Source organism: Anopheles arabiensis, chromosome 2 (genome assembly GCF_016920715.1).
Source record: "Anopheles arabiensis isolate DONGOLA chromosome 2, AaraD3, whole genome shotgun sequence".
Lineage (NCBI taxonomy): Eukaryota > Metazoa > Arthropoda > Insecta > Diptera > Culicidae > Anopheles > Anopheles arabiensis.
Genome location: NC_053517.1, coordinates 20,226,954 through 20,247,224, shown reverse-complemented (window position 1 = coordinate 20,247,224; position 20,271 = coordinate 20,226,954). Strand labels below are relative to the sequence as shown.

Here is a 20,271-nt window from a genome sequence, read left to right as displayed (position 1 = left end):
AGTGGTTTACTGTTTTTAAAACAATGTCTTTTACTTCAACACAGGAACTGTTCGGTTTCATTCTTCCCTATTGCTGTTTCCTTTGGTGATCGGTCGTACGCACGCTGGAGCAACCTTCAACTGGAACGGTAACAAACTTGTGTAACAAGATATTTTCTTTTTCGATTAAGCTAACGCGATGCATGATGGCGAAACTAGAAGCTAGAAGTAACCCCGGGCACGGGCCCAGGTCCTTGTCGGAACCGAACGATTGGTCGGCTTAACACTGATCACAACTCCAACGGGACTGTCACGTCTATTCGATACGTTAGGCGTTTGTTCGCGCGGGCTCACGAGTATGGCATCTTCGATGCGCAATTATGCTGTTGGCCGGACCCGGACCGGCCGCCAGCGGAAGCGGGGCGAGATTAGAAAAAGTTGCGAAACAGTCCCACGACGGCACGCACCCACCGGGGCACCGGCCGGTTGATGAGCTCCGTTTCGGCGGTGGTCGCGTGCTGGAGCAAATTTTGATACTCGGTTTCGAGCTTGCGCTGCAGAGTGGCGTTATTCGTGACCACGCAGATCTGTGCCTCGAGGTCGCGGTTCACCGAGCGCTCGCCAAAGTTGGACGAACCGATGAGGGTGACGTTCGGGAGGGACGAGTCGGGTAGATAGTACCACAGACCCTTGGCGTGGTACGTCCACCCGGGTCGTTCGTACTCGAGCAGCTCCACCCGGTGGCTCTGGCCGGACGATTTCAGCATCTCGAGAAACTTGCGCGCTAGCAGGGAGTATGCTGCGGGGATACCGCCAGCCGGTCCTTTCGCTCCGAGGAACCCGTTGGCCTGTGGGGAAAAAGGAAACAAAGCCATTGCGTAAGTTGGCATATCGTTAGCACCTTGCGCTGCACTAAAAGCTGCTTACGTTCGGGTGCGCCATCAGTATGTTACACTGTGCCTGGCACTCGTTCGTCAGCGTGTTCATGTACGTTTCCGTTAGGTTAAAGTATCCCGTCGCCAAGCGCAGCTGCGAGCCGGCCAAACAACCCGACAGCAGCTGCTTCGTCGCCAGGCTGTCGTGATGTATGCCGAGCTGTCCCATCTCGATCAGCGGGAATATCCACGTGTCCGCGTGCTGTGCCTCGTCCCGCTCGCAAACCGCCCGCTGCTCGTCCATCACGCTGCGATAGTACGCCCGGATGCGATCCCGCGCTTCCGTGGCAAACTCTAGCTGGGCACACTTGTACGGCAGCATGGTCCACGTGTCGTGCAGTCGGGTCGCTCCATCGCGCCCCACCGTCAGGCTAAACTCCTGCACCTTCCCCAGGAAGTTGGCATAGAAGTCGGCCAGCCGGCGATCCTCGATCATGACGTACCGGTCTTGCCGGTTGGTGAAATAATCGTTGGACAGATTCGCACCGGAAATAATGACCGTATCGTCCACCAGGTACAGTTTCATGTGCTGTATGCCGAGCAGCTCGTTCCATCGCGGTGGTGCAAGGCGTTTCGTCAGCCCACGCAGCACCGGCGTGTGGTACAGCGAGAGGCGGAAATTGTCCGTCTCCTTGACCAGCGGCATCAGCGTGGTTTTGCTGTTGCGCTCGCCCCGTGTGCCACGCGTAAAGTCCAGCAGTACGTCCACCTTGAGCTGCACATTGTTGCGGAGGTTTTCGTGAATGGCGGCCACGAGCTGCGTTTCCAGGCTGCCCGTGCCAAGGTACAGGCTGGCGAGCATGATCCTTCGCTGCGCGACCGAACATTTGTCCAGCAGCGTGTTGTAGAACGAGCCCGGCTCACGGATGACCTCTATGCGGTCGCCTGACACCGGAAAGCAGGGCGAGATTGCGTGCAGCCAGCTCAAGGACTGTAGCGAGCTGGTCCGGAACGCCGGTGGCACTACGTCCGCACCACCGTTACCACTGCCTGTGGAAGGTTGTCGATTGCTGGGTGCCGACGGAAGGAACTCCCCGGCCGGAGGGTAATCCGCAATGAGCGTGCTGAACAGTCGGCGGATCATCTTTAGCAGGGGTTTCAGTACAATCTGCCAACTGTTGGGAAAGAGAAGAAAAGATCCGCGAACCATAAGCCGGGACAGACAGATTGTAAGGGGATGCGCTGGGTAGTTTAAGCATTCGTACGCAACAAACACAAACGCTGATGCAACCGTGAACGGGTATACTCCAGAAGCATTAACGAACAAGCACATGGCACACACACACATACACACGCTAGCTCTAGTACAAATGCTACCAACGAGCACTACAAACGCCATACACAGTAGTTATTGCAAAAAAGGGGGGACAAAAAAGTAGTAAATTCTTACCTCGTTCGCTAGTAACCACGCGCATCAAGGCTACACACTCTACTCACACGCACGCTGGATGGCCGATATGTATATATATATAGAGAGATTGAATCTTTGTGTGTTTCGCCGCACCTTTTGGGATCGAATTTTTCGTGTACGTTTTTGTACGCAAAAGCATTGATGAAAGGATAGCAACAATATTTGGCGTGCCGGGTGTATGTGCGGCGCCAAAACCGCTTTTACTGAGCGAGACTGTTTCTGCTGCACGAGAAAAGTAATGGGGAAAAAACAGGGAATGTAAGAGCACGTTTTTTATGTGTTTCCACTGGACCAGGACTGCAGACCAGGAGGGGCAGTAGGAAAGGATTCGAAGAGGGCATGAACAGGTGTTCGTAACGAGAGGAAGGCTTGCACGGTAAAGCTTCCGTTTTTGTTGTGGTTTGGGATGCAAGAGGAAAAAGGGCGAGAGAAGTTTGGATCTATTTTTATAAACAAAACAAGCTCAATGCGCATCTTGTAGTGAGGTCGTCAAACCAAACTGCTACCGTAACAACAGTGCATTCGTAATGAGACTGGTAAGAGAAAGAAACTGATAATACGCGGAACTATTGCCGAGTGGAAAATAGAGAAAAGAGCATAGAAAAGGGTAGGGTAAAAATTGGTTTTAAAATCGGAAAATCGGACTATATAGCTTGAACCAAAAACCGGGGGTAAAAAAAAAACGAAAGAGAATAAACGAAACTGTGCGTGTATGCAGGACGGGCGCGCTTACCTGAAGAGAAAATCGATTACGCTCATGGTTGGGTTTACTTTATACTACTACTACCATCACTGTTCGTGACACCAAGCGCGAAGGTTCCTTTTCTTTGAAGCTGCTGATCTTACTTTCCAATTCGGCCGAAGGGAACTCTCTGCTGCGCTGCAGTAGATACCGCAGGACGTCCGTTTTTGGGTAGGCTGCAAAATTTGGACCACCTTCGCACCGTCCGAAACCGCAGGCAATGGAAAAACGCCAGTGAAACCAGCCAACAACAGTGCGCACTGGATGGATGTCAATATTTACGTTGCGAAATACGAACGTCAACTTTTGAACCGGTTAGCTCAAGGTGAGTAGATTGCGGGTGTGCTAAGCTGTGTGCTGTGCGAAATTTAACAACCGAATGTTGCCATAATGTTTAAAATTTTCATTGTAATGAAACGATAAAAGCGAAACATCAAAATGTATTATTTTTTTACTCAAATTCGTGAGGAATTTGGAAAAGCATGCCAAATGTATTCATATTATAAAGGGAAAATTCAAACAAGTTCACTCGTCATCAACCAGCTGGGCATCCCAGTACTGTTCATTTCGTTCATCCTGCACACCGTTCGTGACGGTTCATTTCGGCTTCGCTTCGTTCATTTCCATTCATTTCAGCATTGCGCTTCGGTGCGAGTGGACGCGTGTGCCGTGCCTGTTTCCGCGAGCTCCGCACACACTGAGAACACCGTGGTTCGTTTCTATTTTTCTGTTTTGTTTTCTACCTGCCGAATCGTGTGTGAAACTTAACTGCGAAACTGCTGTGAGCGGTTCGTGCATTTTATTTGTTGTGCAAGATAGAACAGAAAGACGTGGTCCGATCGTAGCAAAAATCAGGGCTTTCTTTCCTTCGATTCGATCAACGGATATAATACACGCACGACGGAACCGACAAGTGCAGGGCAAGAAGGCAAGGGCTCCAAAGTACGGTGAAAAGCACACGATACGCCTTTTCCGGTGCGGAGCAGCTTCCACAGGGACCCACGGACGCCAGCGACGAGGCCGCTGTTCTTGTTTATGAGTTCGGGCGCGTCGATGCTATGCGAGATCATCGCATGCTTGCACGTTTTCGCGATCACCTTTTTTTCGGCCAAGAATCTTTATGACCGTTTATGTTGGCCGTGCTTGCGCGATCAGTGCACGCGTGTGTGAGTGTGTGTTGTTCGTTCATGTGCAGTGAGTGAGTCCGAGAGAAAAAAAGGGATCCACCCAAAAGGGTGTTTGCGACCGGAGGCGCGCCATATCGTCGAGAAAGTCGCGAAACGTGCCCGCACGATACGGTGATAACTCCCCCCCGCTCCCGCTGTTTGATACGCTGTTACGCCTGGGTCAATGAGTGAGAGAGGGTGGTGCGCTGCACCCGATATGGAGAACGGCCAAAAACGGGTATTGTGCGTACCCATTCAATAGTGGGGCACCGTGCAGCACAACGGTGACGAAGTGCGCGTGGAATTAAGTGCGTCTTGCTGCTCTATTGCGGGTGGTGGCGGCGGCGGCGGTGGCGCCGTGCTCTGCGGATGTGTGAGCCTAAAATTAGCCATCGAATTAGTGTCCATTGTGTTCGCCATCCCTCATCGCAAGCGAAGCGAAGGTTTGCGAATTGTAGACGACCCCTTGCGTCTTAACGCAACGCATCAAAGAAGTGCAATTTGTAGTGAATCTGCGGCCCCTTGTGCAACATAATCGTTCGATTGCTGCGTTCCCCCCTCACAAAAGTGAGTTCCCTCTTCCCGCTGCGTGTTTGTGTCTGATTGTCTTCAGGGCTCCCTGAAGTATGTCTGGCCGTGGTGAGTCAGTGTGTTGATGAGCTGCGCGCCTTCTCGAAGATCCCGGAAGACACATTCGTTCGGATGCTGATAAATAAGTGCGTGTGTGTGTCTGTGTAATACCGTCCTCACTGTTGCAACCGTTGCACTGATAGTGAATTAGTGCGAAAGGGGTCGCCCATTCGGGGAAGCAATTGTGTGTGAGAAAAAAAGAAAAGCTAATTGATTTACAAAGTTCAGTTTCACAAAACCGCGGAAGGAAAACACAACGGAGGCGCCCAAAACAGATTGTGCTCGCGCGGGGTCGGCTGCGGTGCGAAAGAATAAATCACGATTATTAAAGTGCGGTAATTCGCTCTTCCCGCTGCTGGCAGTTGTTTGGGTGTTTTTTTTTTTTGAAAATTAGTTCTCCGAAGAAGAAACCAAAAAAAAAAAACAAAACACATTCACACCGGAAAAACACATCCCTTCACCGTCTGACGAATCAAAGTAGGCTGTGGTGGCACAGTAGTGCAGGGGTGAAGAGAGAAAGAAGGAAAGAAAAAGTTCGATTGGGATTTAATTGAAAGTTTGTACCCGTACCCCACAAGACCGGTGCTAGCCTGGACGAACGAAGACGGTGTTTCGAATCGTTCTCACTATCTTCCGGTGCAAACACACACACACACTCACACCCAAACGTAGGAGATCATCCAGCGAAGGCCACACAATTTCAACACCATCATCATCATCGCATGCTGTCTTGCCGACAGCATAACATCCCGCTTGCGTTTGTTTGCGTCTGGGCCTCTATCGTGCATCACAGTAAGCACAGCCCAGCCACACTATCAGCAACAGCAGCAGCAGCATCATTCTTCTATTCTCTAGGCGAGCGGAAGACGGCGTACTGTTGTTCTGACGGTGCTGCTTCCATTGTTCGGTGAAAGTGCGCCCACCCTACACACACCCACTGGAAGTGGGAATAGGAAACCGAACGGAAGAGCTACGGAAAAAAGGGAATAAACCGGGACAGGAACCTCTGGATCCGATACACATCGCACCTCCTCCTCCAAAAAAACATGATCTGGCCAGGGCTACTGTTTATGCTGCTCAGCAGCCCGTTTATGCTGCCCGGTGCAACGGCGGAACATTATAACATGTCACACACGAAAGGTAAGATCGGGGTGTTAATTTGTAGCGTGCGTTGTTTCTTTTTTTTCTCTCTGTATTTGCCCTCCCATTTCCATGTTTACTGGGCTGAAAATGATGTCTTAATGTAACACTACTCCCTTGGAGAAAGTTTGGTCTTTTTACACCGTCCCAAACTACTGTTCGTGTTGATACACTAAACAAACTAATTTTAGTCATCTTTGGCTCTCAAGTTCAATTCGTCCGTCTTGAAGCGTTTAACACACTAAAAGAACCAAGATCGGGTTCGATAAGTTGTGCTACAGTTGTAAGCCTCTTTACAAAAGAAAACCTCCAAGCAGCCGAAGGCCACACCGTGTAGTTGGGCATTAAAAACTCCGGACGGGAGTCTTGGCGTGAGCAGAGCAGAGCACAACATGTAAGACAAAACGAATCCGAAAGGACGGGGACCCCCGTCGATGGTTTTGTTTTATGCTACAACTTTTCATCTTCAGCTTCTTATCCTATTTGTTACACTCATCTATCTTGGTGTTTTGTTTTGCTTTGCCCGTTTTTAAGGTTCTTTTTTGGGTACTGCTTCTTTCTTCTTCTGAGCATATCGGCCCGGGGTATAAATATATTAAAGGGAAAAGGTTTACATCCGGACATGTTGCGTAAAATTTTACACTTCACGGAGCGAGCGAAATTGATTAGCAAGTGATTTTTCACTCGGGGCAAAGGCAAGCAGCAAATTGAAATTCTTCGTTATTGCAATGATAGTTATGGACAAATGTTGTGTACAATCATGTCACATGATTTAAAACGAAACACATCTACAACTTGTAATCAGCTCGCACAGAGCCTGCGATCGCGATCATCACTGTCACTAGAATGTCTTAATTAGAGTCCCGTTGCCGTTGTCGGACGACAGTCGAGTGTGATGTCTTTCTCGTATCTAAAGATGATATCGAGTGGAGAAAGGTGCCGAGCGCTGATGCTGTATGCACTGCTTACTCACACGCCATTGCTAATGTTTGTCTTACCGGCGATAACACAGCACCGCGTGTGTCTGCCAGGAGGAGGGGGGAGGGGGGTGTTCAACAAGCCCTAGCAGACATTGCATTTATGATGAGTTTTGGATGGGAGAAGTTCCCTCCCGCGAGCTACCGTCCTCGGTTCTGCCCCACATGCTTACCGTTGCATCTGCAGTTGCACACCGGTAGGTAGGCACGAGCAAACCCTCTCCCTCACAGCGCTCCTACCACAGTCACCTTTTAACTGCGCCACGCCAACTGCGAGAAGCTCAAATTTAAACATCGCGTGTATTTTTGTTGTACAAATGTGGCCCGGCCCGAAGCCTCCCAGGCTTCAGTTTATTCCTCTCGCAAATATAAACATTGCATTAAGAAGTGTTTTTTCCTCCCGGCCGTCGGGCCGATGATGGGTGGTTTCGTTCGTTTGCTCCTCCATCTCCACGTGCTGGTGGGGTCTTGCTTTGGTGTGCCGTTATTATTTTTCTTTCTGTTCCTCCCGCAATGATATATACGGTAGTAGTGTGCTTCCCAAATGAACGTTTTCGGGGACGTTTGTTTAATAATCCACCATTCCCTCCAACACTCCTCTTCTATGGGTATGATCGCGATCGCGATGGGGCAGTTTATTGACATTTTGTGCGGCATCGGAACCGAAACGATCTTACGGACGGTACCAAATGAAATGTACATACAGAAAAAAAGTGTACAGTCCACCCCCTGATAGAAATAACGGGGACTTTGCGGCTAAGCGGGGGAACCACCACCTTCACAGCGGCATTTTTTGTTCGCTGCTTTTTTTTTTTTAAGAAAAGTAAGAAAGAGTACTTTGTTTCTAGCTGTGGCCGGTGCTTGGCGCGGGAATGAAGTGCACTTTAGTCACATTCCGAACCTCCTGTACCCCCTAAAGGAGAGAGGGTATGGTGCTGTAGATAAGAGCCGGGAAGAGAGGTTTTCGTTTTTTTTTTATCACGATTTCTTCCAAGGACTACCGTGTGGTGTGCTGTCGATAGGCGGCGAACCCCCGTGAACCGTGAACAAGAGCTCTCCAGCAGCCACCTTTCTCTCTGCTGCATGTGCCCCTCGGCGTAGGTCAGTGAAGATGACTCTCTTCCAAAGATAAACGAACCTCTAAAGTGGTATGGTGGTATGAGGTAAATAAATGCAACGATCGACAACGCGGGGCAGGTTGTACTCGCGGGCACACACTCACTCACACACACAGCCTCTTTCGGGAGGGCGCTTCGGAACAGATACTATCGGGTGGATGCAGTTAAGGCATGCTGGGAAAAAGGTTGCGGCACAAACCAGCGCTAAAGGGCTTCAGAGGCGCGCGCCCGCGCTTACGAAGGGAAAGTAATGGTGCCTCTAGATGCGCCGACGCTACCGAAAATTGTGTAGGAAAACATTCCAAAAAATTAAATGGGACAGCAGCACTTTAGGCGGCACATACACACTCTCTTTCTCTCTTTCGCTCTGTGTCTTTTGGTGAGTTTCACTGGTTTTGAAGTGATTTTGAGCCTAAAGCCGGGAAGTGTTTTCTGATGTGAATGTTACAACAAAGTTGGTGGCCTTTTTAAATTTATTCCATCTCTGATGTGAACGTGTCATTTGGTTGCACAAAATTACTACCGTGTACATAATTTTGGTTATGGAATTATAGACAACATTGCATTACATTCGGCCGGCAATGTAAACTAAAAGTTGGTGAGAAAAACCTAACCCTTTGGTACTCAAACCATTTCTCTTGGAAAGTTCCGTTTTTCTGACGGCTTTCGCATGCGTTTGTACATCAATTTAACGGCCATTCCGAGTTTTACGTACTAGTGTTTATTTTAATACCGTTTCCCAAGATCTTATCAAGCATGTTAATTGCTCTCTAGTTGGTGGAACGAGTTGTTTTGATTTTCTTTAAAGCACGCATTTGTTGAAATTCGCAATAATAAAGTAGTTAACGATCGGTTTCTCTGGCTCCACTTGCTGGTTCGATTATTGTTTACCGATTTTCCCTTTTTTCGGAACCGTGACTTGTTTGCAAATGGAAAAGCTATCCACCGCATTTAATTTCGATTAGCTTTATTGCCACAAAGAGAAAGAGGAAAAGAGTGTTAGTATATTCCATTTCAAGTAATATATTTTTTTAAAGTGAATTTACAATGAAGTAGCAAAAACAGTATCAGCTTCATGCTTCAGTGATACTGTCGCGAAATTGTGTACAAATTTTGTTTTTCTCAGTAAAATTAATCTTCTTTTTTTGGTGCAATAAATGGACAGTGATTATTAAAACGCAACGAAGGTAGGTCGATTAATGAATCAATAAAAGCTCTTCCAAACAAAACGAAACACAACTAAATAGAAGGACAATTAAGGCAATGAGGATTCAAGATCTTTCCGATCATATATTTGCTTCTTCTTCTGTTAACAAGTTTGCAAAGTCGTCCCTCCACCTCTTATCAAATTTGCAATTTATAATATTTGTTTGTTTTTTTTCTGTTCTGACAGCGTTCCCATTTAATCACACATTTCCACCTTTCTTCAGCGCACACATACGTAAGAAGCGTTGCTGTTGTCATCCACCAGCAGTCGTGCAGTGATTTTTTGATTGCTTCTGGAATAATTTGGAGCATTATACTTACGACTGATTACGCTGAAATCACGAGCATCATCCAGAATCCCCTCAATACCAAGCCTCCCCAACGTTGCTGTTTCTAATCGGCAATACCACCACCACCACGGTCGCCTGTTGTGCGTTCGACGCCGCGCGACTGATAGCTGCACATGCCCGTTGAACTCTGTACCATAACGTCAAGGTTTTATGTGTTCTCCCGGTACGCAAGATCGCGTTGTGCTGCTGTATTTTATTTCGGTTGTAAAAACGATCGTTTTGATGCCGTCGTCCGATCGAGCTTGTGTGTGTGTGTGTGGTACATTTTGGTCAGACGCCGCTGGAATGGATGGGAACATAACCGAAACATATCGATCCATTACGGGCTATTAGTCTGCTCACGACAAAGCGATCGAGTTAGGGTTGCTGTGTCGGTTTGTGGTAGGAACAGAAACAAATATGTGTGGTAAAAAACGTCTTGTGTGGAGAAGAGGAGGTAGACAAATACAATTAATTTAGCTCGCATATTTAGACCATTCGGGTGGGAGCTTAGGTAGCGCTGCACCTCTCTTCGTATGGACCGTTTCGGTTAATAATGGAAATTATTTAATATATTTCATCCTCGCCCTGCGCCCACTTGTCGGCTGGTGTACGCTTCGCCATCCAAATCGCAATGTTTAGCAACCACCAACAGCACACAGGCACGCACACAGTCTCCACATAGGCCCCGCGAAATCAAGCAATGCTTTTCGCTGCCTCCAAACTGACTCGCCCGTCACTAATTGAATTCATTTAATCGAAATCACCACTCGTTTGGCTCTGATCGCGCGCTCTCTGGTGCGTGTGTCCCGCAGCATGGGACGCTAGGCTAGACAAGAACTTGGCCCGGGTAATAAGTGTGTGTGTGGGTCGGTGAAGGGACGTATAACAGTAGGCAACAGAACTACTGCCGCCCAGAATCGATGAATGGCTGGAAGACATGTGCGATTGTGTCTGGGACTAACGGCCGACAGTCTGCAAAAGCGGATGGTTGGGTAGGTTTTGATCTGACTGTGCGACCACAGTATGACAGGCGTTCGAAATGATGACGTCAAATGGGGCTCGATCGCAAAAGCTAACACACATGCATGACTTGGTTGTGCTCGGTGAAGTTAACGGCCAGTTCTCGAGTTTCAGCGGACGGAAGTCGAGAGCTGTCAAGCTGTCGTGTCGATCCGATAGCCATGAGTGTCTCGTCCAGGAACACGTTTGACTAGGGTGAGTGGAGAGCGGCCGCGAGTACCACGCGCGTACGAGAATTGACTAGTTCTATCCAAAGAAGCTGTGCGTATAGGCTGAATGCATGTAGGAAATAGAGAGTAGCACAAACGAGTTAGGTTCATTCGTTCCCGAATATCTGTTGAAAAAGATTGGCAAGAACTTGTTTTCTTGGGAGGAGGGATTTGATCCTCCTTCACCCCTCTTTCCCGGATAGCTTGTTTGTTTGTTATTAGCTTCACTGCGTAAGCCTATTAAACCATCCTGCGCGCTGCACCATTGTGATCTTGTCACCTCTGGAGCCTTAAGTCATTGCGAAGCAGGTGGGCGATCATTTGCTCTCTCATTTGCGCACCGTTGCGAAATAATGCTTGCCAACCAGCGCCCACGCGACACGCTAGCTGCCAACTTCCGTTGACTGTGCACTGCACCGTGTTCCACACGGACGGGATCCTCACCATAGACGGCCGATCTCGCACCAGCATAAGATGTCATGATCACATATTGAACACGATTAATCATTGCGTTGCGTGGCATGGTTGAAGGTGGAGACCGTACGGATTGAGTAGGAGTAGAAACCGTCTACCGTTGCACCAATGTTTTGTAACGGGGGTTTTGCGATGAGATCTAATCATTGCCGGGTGCACATAACATACATCCCCGAGCAAGTGTCGATTGTACCTGCTACCGCCGAAGTGTGGATTTGCACGGCAACTTCAACAAGATGTTATATCTCGGATCATGGAACTCTGTCTATGTATGGTTATTTACGTCGAAAATTGCCAGCTACATGCTCTTGTTCAAGGATGGCCAGTGATTGGACAGTGCAATGCAGTCTACATGCCAGTGCGTAGGTTGTGCTGAACGCTGAATGTCCAATGACCCAATCGTTGGTGTCTGCGCATTGGCCAAGAATTGACCGCTAGGTCGTTATTCTTCTGCTACCGTTGATCGTAATTCCGTCATTCTTCGGTACGGGATTGTACGCCGTAAAGGCGGTGGTACTTGCCCAAATGAGGAGTGATTAATGGAATGGTTGTGGAGTTGGGCATCGGGGAGCTCTGGACTTTGGACCAGTATTATCGTGCCTTGCCCCAGTAATGAGCATGGTCTTTCATGTGCTTGGCAGACCGGCACAAACTATCCCGTATCCAATACAATACAATGCAATGACTCAGTATCCAACTTCCCAATCGATGGACGTGTTGAAATTAGATGGACATTTGTGGCGCTATTTATTGCGATCAACGTGTGAAACTTCATTAGCGTTTTCGTACCAAATTCCAAATATGGGCATCAATAAAATGACTGATTTTGAGCACCAGTGGCACAGTGGCTTAAGCAATTCTCACACGATCCTTGCTGCAAACCAGGAAGTTTGTGTATTGTGTACTGCAACACAAAACAAAGAAATCGGAACCCCACGAATGTGCTGCTCTAGGGCGATATCAGCTCTTCAGGGAAGCAAAACACGTTTTCTTAATCTCCCCGTACCTCTCAACCTAACCACCCGGGGGCAGGCGTTAATCTGACTGCTTTTTAAAAGCATTCCCGCATTTGTCCACAATCAGCTGGTGCAAATGGGGCCAAATGCAGCAACGCATAATTTTCCTTACCCGATCGATTATATCTCGCGACTTCGTGAGCAGACTCGTGCGCTTGCACGCAACGCAAACGCCGAGGTACCATTTCTCTTGACCGTGTCACGACTTTGACACCAAGCGTTGACCGCATCGTACCTCTTTACATGCGGGCTAAGGTTAGTTTGCTTTTTAAAATGCAGTTTGGAAATCCTACCACTTCCAGAGTCCTATCAACGAAAATCTCCAATATGTGTGGGGCCCCTTGTTGTAGTCACGAAATCGCACGGCAGGATTCAGGCTGTGTGCAAGCTTCTCCTAATTCCCACCGAGCCTGATGTTAATCAAAGTGTCAAAAGAGACACCACGCGTGATAGTAAAGGTACGGTAACGGTACGTACTGTCACTTCCGATGAGATGATATTTGCAAAGGAGGACACGCGATGACATTATGCAAATGTAGCCAGCTAAGGAATGTACGTACAAACAACACCCATGGCAAGCTTCAAGCTTCCTCTCTGTTGTGGTGTATCCTTTCCCCCATCCCGAGGATTTGCTGGTAGTGTACTTTTTGGCGAACCAATTAAAATTCATCTTCATCATCTTTCATCATTCTTCGCGCGGTCGTGAAAGACGAGACACCGCCAAGTCAAGACAAAAAGACGTCTTTAAAGGAACAGGTTTGTTTTGTGTTACTGTTGCCCCAAGTAGTGATGGAGGTTGGATGGCTGGTTGGTGTCCGGCCTGTCCGTTACACGCTGGGCATGTATGCACGAATGCCCAGACACGTTGTGTTGTACATTTGATTGATCGGAAACAAACACACATACACGCACACCTTCTTATGTCCAAAGGCTATGTTTTGTCTGGTTTCCACAACCAGAAGGGGGGAGGGATATGTGTCGGGTTTGTTGCTGATTAACCGTACCATTCGCCCGGGTGAGGCAACGTGGGGTGCTAGGAGAGCGCTTAAACAGCGGAGGGATCATAAACTTTTGACCTATTTTCCCACTCACACACACGCACACATACAAGGAGATTCTGGCACCAGGACCACTAATTTGTGTTCGCTCTTTCCCGCGTACCATGTGGCTACCGTATTGTTGTGGGATGGGAGAAAGATTTGTTTATAGCTCAGTTACAGCGAAACCGATCAGTTTTCCGTTGCCTGTTTTATGGGATTTAATCGCCCTGGTTTTCCTCTCCATTTGTGTAATCCGTGGCTGTGAGCTAGTTGGAGTTAATTTAGCATATTTTAACTTTGACAGCTATGACTTTCACCCAAGCGAGACCCACAGAAAAGACAACACAGTGGTCCGGTGGCTACTTTTGTCGGCCGAGACTGCGAGTTGCACGCGGCGCTGATGGACAGATTGGGTAGCGTCTTGCACACTTTCGTTTTAATTTTTCCTTGCCATTCCAAAATGACGAAAACTCTCGGCCCCGTCTAATCCGAAGTTCAAGATCTTTGGCAGTGGTGCGTGAGTGAGTGTGGCCATGGAAGCTCCCAATTTCTAGAAAGGGAAACGGTCACAACAAACGGCTGCTGTGGAACGTCCGTGCATTAACAAAACACACCCATTTAATGGAGCTAGAGAAATAATAGAAAAGGAAGTGGACGGCTGAACGCTACCCCAGGCCGCCACCCTCCCGATGGACAATCGTCGACTGGAACCTGCGTGCCAATCCGACGCACACTGTCCGATGGCGCTGATGATAATTATCGCATTTTAAACGCATCTCTAATTACGATGCGGTTCACAGGCACGGGAGGCACCGGTCGGCGTTGCCTTCTTCTGCGCGTAAGTGTTTGGACGTGAGGCGACTTTAGCACAGACTGGCGACAGCCAGACACACGATCATTGTGGTTCAGGGGTGTATACGAACAACAAAAAAGGATGAGCGTTTCCGCTGGCAAGAAAGATGGTACGGAGAAAAGTGAAATCATGAGCATGTCGCGAAACCTCACCATCACCGGTGTTGCATTTCATCACGCTCGCAGTGCAGAACTTTAGGAGCCAACGAACAATGATAAACGGAGTGAAGAAAAAAGCGGCACCATCGTCATCTATAATAATGGTGGAATTGGCTATACCAGAAGCTATTAAAGTGATGCTGATGATGCCAGCGACGGGAGTTTCTTGTTGATTGTTCCCTTCGTTGTGACCGTTCATTTGTTTACCAACAGCGTTGCTGCAGATCGGGAGAAATCATCCTGATGATGATACATTAATCTTGTTGGAATTTTGAACAATAAAATACACGTGGACCGATCAACGGTGTATTGGTGAACAGAGACCCCGAACCGTACTTGCTGACCCAAATGGTCACGGTCTGTACTTCACAGGGGCGACCGAAGGCTTTAGCGGTAACCCCACAAATCGCATTGGAAGGCAATGTGATCTTAGGTTTGGGAAGATGAGATATTCCTTATCAATATTTATATCAACCCAACTGACCACTGACCAAGCCGAACGTTTATGCGACCCGCTACTGCACGGGAGTGAAATTGTACGGCGTTACATCTTAACTCAGCAAACTCTCCACAATGCGCATGCCGTGGAACTGTAATGCTTCCTTTTTGTGTGACCGACATTTGAAGACACCAGTGTACACCGGTACCGTTCGCGTAATGGCCCGGGACTTTACAAAGGGCAACGGCAACACGGCTGATACATGGAGTTTCTCCTTCGCTGCCAACCGCGGCGTACCAGCAAACGATACAATCTGCTAACCACAATCTCTAAACTTCATCTGCCCCATCACCTGTGCTGACCCCGTGTCGGGCAAGCTTTTTGTGGTCGGTGGTGGAGGGCATCCGATTCCGGTTCGGGGTATAAGAGAGTTTACGAAAAAAAAACATCGAGCTGCAAAGAAATGAAATTAACTAAAATAAACCCATCCACGGATGGGCAGAATGGTGAATGGTTCTATCCACTGCACACGGGCCTACGAAAGAAGATGAATCTCCGTTTTGTTAGCGGCGGCGCGCGCGGATAGAAGGAAGAATTATGACCGCCGATGGAAAGATTACCTCCCAGCCTTTAACGATTACTTCAGCAACACATGATCGTGCCTTTTGTTTCCTTTAAATCTAACCGGCTACATCATTACAGCTGGAGAAAGAGAGACATAAAGAGAGAGGAAGGCAGCGGGGGGGTTGCCTGGGCCGCGGGTTAACATTTTGTTTGCGGGTTTTGCCCCGAGTTGGGCAGATTTCCGATACCACGCTGTTACGGTGATACCCCACCGACTGGGGTTAATCAGAACGCGCAAACGAAAGTTCCACCGGCTGGTGGCTCGTTGCGGCGGTTCGGAAAGTGCATCGTCATCGCACGGATTCAACATCCATCATGCCGGACATGGGCGAGGTGTGGTGCCGTGGTCCAGTCGCCGTTGCGCACACAGGTACCGATCGATCTTACCCTTCCAAGGGAGCGTTTTGTTTCGTGGCGTTGTCGCTACGGCTAAGTTATCGTGCTCCTCGCGTAAGCTCGCCACTCGCTTCAGCACATCATCTTTCATCGAGAATGGTTTGTACGATTCGTCACAGGTTGCAAACCAGCAGAGAAGGGTCGTCGTGACTCGGGGCAGTTTGAAAGATGGCCACACCTTCACCGTTCGACCGCTGGCCGTTATCGGTCGTTCTCGACCGTTTGTCCCGCCCTGGACGGGAGTCGCGCTTTCGGGCAAATTGTTGGTGGCGTGCATTCGCCGTCGGCCATTAGTCCGGACGGCTACAGTCCATTGTCGCTGTTGATGGTCATTCACGTGCGTTTTTGGGGCTGATGATGCCGTTCGTCATCTAAAGTATGCGTCCAACGCTCTCGTATACACTCGCACGTGTGCCAAGCAGAGAATAAAAGCTTTCTCCTCCGATTAGAATGGCATTTATGTCGGTAAAATGTATGATAAATTATCAACTACAGCTGGTATGCAGGTTCAGGGCCCTTAGTAGTGTGTTACTTTTGTAAAACCAGAACGTTGCTGGAGAGGACTGGTTGGAGGTCCTAAAAACCGCTCGTTTTTGCGTCGTAACTTTGATGAGCTTCTGCTGATGACTTCACGTAAGGAGATGAGTCATACACACCGACTGCAACCCGTCGTGCGCCACAAGTGTGTGTGTGATCGAGTTGTCGTGACTTGCCTAAAGGCACTGGTTCGACGACACCGTCGGCTTTAAGTGGAGTACATTCAGCTGCAGCTTGCAATACATCCCGGTACACATTGGGGACGCATGTCTTTTTTTCCGGGTGGTACTTGGTGTGCAGTATAACCGGCGAGAAGTGGTTCTGGGCAAGACCGCTTAGTGCACCCGTTGGTTGACTGACATTGCCCCACCGAGCCACCGGGGACCTTCCAGGTGAGCAAGTTTCCATATTGCGAATTCTTTTGCGTACACCATCTGCGGCGCGACCAGGAAACCGCTAGGAAATTAACGGTGTTCTTTTGGAGCTGACTGCTTGTCAACCGCGTCAATGTTGATGCGCCAGTGGTTGACGCAGCGCGACATTTGCGCACGATGATGCTTGCGCTCGATTGTAACTTCCAGCAGTAAACCCCTCCTTTGGGCCGGGTAATCGTTTGTGAAACATGACAGTTGCTACACGCGTTCGACAGGCACTGGCTTGCGATTCCTGAAGGATTTTCCTAAAGGATTTGGTAGAATTAAAAAGCCAACGATTGCCATTACTTTGAATGTGTGTGTGTTTTTCTGAGTGGTGCGCGACTCTAGTGATACCTTGGCACATGAGTTACGATGCAGTGATCATTAACAGGTGATCTATTCGCAACGTTGAAACGCGGGAATCGTTAGTGACGGCAACTCATTCGAAGATAAATTTCAAGTTGTTTATAGGCGACTCTCGCTAGCGCTAACGCATACCTCACAAGGTGGTTTACCTTTAAGGGGAGGCCGTTTCTCTTCTATTTCGATGCCCTTTTCGGTAGCACAAGATGAGATGATGCCATCTGTCATTGGGGCTAGCGGGGCATTTAGAGATCAATGGTAGTCGTATGGCGGATCCTACTGATTGGATTGCCCGCAGGGGCCAAAGGGAGAGCATGACTTGCGACAGTGTATGGCCCTAATGATGGTGCAGGGTGGAGCTGGCCAGTGGAGGGTTTGATAAAAAAACGACACGTATCCACACCGTTACGCCACCCAAACGAGCAGATATTGATGTAAAGTTTTCGGGAAAGTTTTCACTCGTTTTGGTTCCTTTGTACCGAAAGAAAGTTTTTTTTGGACGTATTTTTTGCTTTCAATTTTTTAAGCTTTTTGATATCTACGATTGTTCTCAGAAAAAAAGCTCAATACTTCCCCGCGAAAGCAGCACGTGAGCTCGGGGCGTATAGTAATAATGATCCACTGCTGGCTGGCCACTGCCTACGGCAATATTCTCGGTCAAACTCACCCGCAGCCTCACCGACATTGGCTCTTGGCGAGCGAACAGGTTGGCGTGGAACAGGTTTTTCACGTTTTGGGAGAAGGTATTTGCCTGTTTTTTTTTTCGGTCAGGTCGGTTTGCGATGTTTTGTGACAGCAAAAATATTCACGATGATCAACCGCAAGGGAGACAATTAACCGATTTGCTAGCGAGCAGTGAGACCTGCGAGACAGCCGGCTGGTATCGGCTTCGAACAAAACGCCCAATTTATGGGCTCGTCTTTTCAAGGGCTTGAAGATTATATGATGCATCCGAAGGTTAATGGTAGGGTTAGGCATTAATTATGACCAATGCTGTGTTGTGTAAACCCCGGTACATGATGAAGAGCTCGTATAAATCGACGCTGGAAGTGTAAACAACTTTTCTAAACCCTTTTAAAACAAAGACGATCTTCAAAGACGTGTGAACAAGGCTATGATTTCTCGCAAACTCGCGAGACGATCGTAGCAGGATCGCAAGAATAGTGACATGTTTGCGCAACATCCTATAGCCGAAAGAAAGAGCAAAAGAGGGTTGCTACATCCCGCCCTGATCCTCATTCTAAGTGGAGTAACCTCTTGGAGGCGCCATAATTTAGCATACTTCACCATAAGTAGCACGAATGTACAGTTACCTCCTTGACCGCTGCGCTGCTCTCGATCCATTCTTTTGCGTATCTCGCGTCACTGCAGACGGCGGACATTTTATTAGCTATCACTTTTTTTTGGATGCTAATGGCTTCAAATTGCTACGATCAGGCAGCGGTGGCGTCCGTCGCCGTTCAGCAACAGAGATCGCCCCCCGTCCAGCGAGGGGAGAAGGTTGGTCGATGTTTTCGCGTGCCTGGAATAGTGATTGACTTGAGCCGTTTCGTCCTCGTTCGCTTCTTTCTTCTGCGGCGTACGCAAACGCTTCCGACGCGCCTTTTTGCTCCGCAGTTTTCCGCACACGCTTGCTGGTGGTGGTATGCTTTGGGAGTGACGGGCCAGCACTTTCGGAACTGGGAGAAACTTGCTCTCCAGTGTATGTGCTAACGTTTGGTAAGGTAGGAGGATAAAGAGGCGGCCTTTCCTCTTTAAAGACCCTCGGGGAGAGGAAGGGCAATGCTCGATGAGCGATACACATGAAGATCACGTAAAAGCCAACCAGCATGCAAGAGAATGTCGATTGGCACGGCAAAGAATATCCAATGATTCGAGTGGTACTGGTGTAGTGCTGGCCAAAAGCCTTGGCTGCTTCTCTGAACGTACGAACATGTTCACCTGCTTGCCTATGTTGGAGTTCTCTGGCAGACTCACGGGTTTAATGCCTGCCAGCAGAAACGGGAACGGACAGCAGTACCTTTGGCCTCCAGAGTACACGGGATAATCAAACGGGGAGGGGGAGTGTTACTTCGCTGCGAGCAAAAGTGAAGTGATCACTCCATTTGGCAGGTTCGGTTCTATTGGGGCCCCATCGGGGGCATTCAATACACCCGTTCAGCTATATAATCAAACGCCGAGTGCTGCGTGGTTAGGGTATGGTTCCATATAAGGGGAGTACCTGGCTTTCTTTTCCACTCTTTCTTGACTTTCTTTCCTCTCTTGGAGCTGTAGTAGGGCATGTGCGTGTGTGTGTAAACATCAAGGTGAATCATGGCTATCGGGCAGGAGAACTACGTGATGAACCGATCCTTTCTGTGGCGTGGTTTAACTGTGCGCTCCAGAAAGATTGCGGCAGAGCCATTCAGGGTTCTCCTTTTTTGGAGCGTATGTTTAGATCCGGGCCGTGTTTTGCTGTGGTGTTTGGCGCGCTACCGTACATCGTACACTAAGCCCCAAAGGGAAAACGGTAACCGTATGGGGGAGAAGAGCGTACTTGTGTAGAGTTGCAACAGTTTCGTGACCTCTGTGTGGTATAAATTAAATTAACATGACTTTGGCGAAGCGTGCGCGTGCCCGGCCGTGTCTTGTTGAGTACGCACACGTATCAACGTCGAAATGGAGTTGAATTGATGCACAATAGTGCCAATTTTGAACGAATGCACGCTCCGGACGCGATGCAATAGATATGGCCGTTGGGGTGGGCTGGGAGCTGGAAAAGGTCGAGATGTAAGGTTTCAAGTTTTTCCCGTTCCATAATGACTGTGTCCTCAAGGCAATAGGGTGATGTGAGCCCTATACAGCTGATCATTTTGTACCTCAGTTTAATAGTGCAGGTTTGAGCTGATGTTGAACCATAATAGAGCTACGATTGATGCAGCATTTTACGACGAACTGGTGAGATGATGCTGACACTACCCGTGCTTTAGAATGGTGTAACCTAGAACCGAAATCATCCTCCAAGACTGAGATGGAAAATAACTGCAGACTTTGTGCTACCATCACTTGCAAACAAATTGATCTATAAAAAAGCAATTGCAACAGACAAGG

General features: G+C 48.6%; 2 protein-coding genes across 7 annotated transcripts in view; one reads left to right on the top strand and one right to left on the bottom strand.

Annotated features, from left to right (window-relative positions):
* Positions 1-5: 5 nt before the first annotated feature.
* Positions 6-3,338, bottom strand: LOC120898617 (CDP-diacylglycerol--glycerol-3-phosphate 3-phosphatidyltransferase, mitochondrial). 4 transcript variants are annotated; one of them, XM_040304697.1, is made up of 4 exons: positions 3,059-3,338; positions 2,305-2,547; positions 907-2,029; positions 6-827 (listed from the first exon to the last, which is right to left on the bottom strand). In XM_040304697.1, the coding sequence occupies exons 3-4, from the start codon at positions 1,996-1,998 to the stop codon at positions 408-410; spliced, it is 1,512 nt and encodes a 503-aa protein (XP_040160631.1). In that variant the 5' UTR covers positions 1,999-2,029; positions 2,305-2,547; positions 3,059-3,338; the 3' UTR covers positions 6-407. The 4 variants fall into 4 exon arrangements, with proteins under 4 accessions (XP_040160631.1, XP_040160630.1, XP_040160629.1 ...); XM_040304696.1 differs by lacking the exon at positions 2,305-2,547 and having other exon boundaries at positions 6-365; positions 398-827; XM_040304695.1 differs by lacking the exon at positions 2,305-2,547.
* Positions 3,339-3,703: 365 nt separating this feature from the next.
* Positions 3,704-20,271, top strand: part of LOC120894004 — a 38,305-nt gene continuing 21,737 nt past the window's right edge. The window contains exons 1-2 of one of the 3 annotated variants that reach the window (XM_040296321.1): positions 3,704-5,655; positions 5,719-6,003. In XM_040296321.1, coding sequence (XP_040152255.1) covers positions 5,910-6,003 — 94 coding nt within the window. In that variant the 5' untranslated portion in view covers positions 3,704-5,655; positions 5,719-5,909. Of the gene's footprint in view, positions 6,004-20,271 lie in introns of all 3 variants that reach the window. The other 2 variants (XM_040296322.1, XM_040296320.1) reach the window with 2 other exon arrangements.

What these genes read in the sequence shown, in the direction of transcription:
- LOC120898617 (XM_040304695.1), bottom strand. Translation starts at nt 3,084, where the DNA reads ATGAGCGTAATCGATTTTCTCTTCAG. An exon ending in GTAATCGATTTTCTCTTCAG is followed by an intron (nt 2,030 to 3,058) that starts GTAAGCGCGCCC and finishes CTTTCCCAACAG; the next exon opens with TTGGCAGATTGTACTGAAAC. An exon ending in TACTGATGGCGCACCCGAAC is followed by an intron (nt 828 to 906) that starts GTAAGCAGCTTT and finishes TTTTCCCCACAG; the next exon opens with GCCAACGGGTTCCTCGGAGC.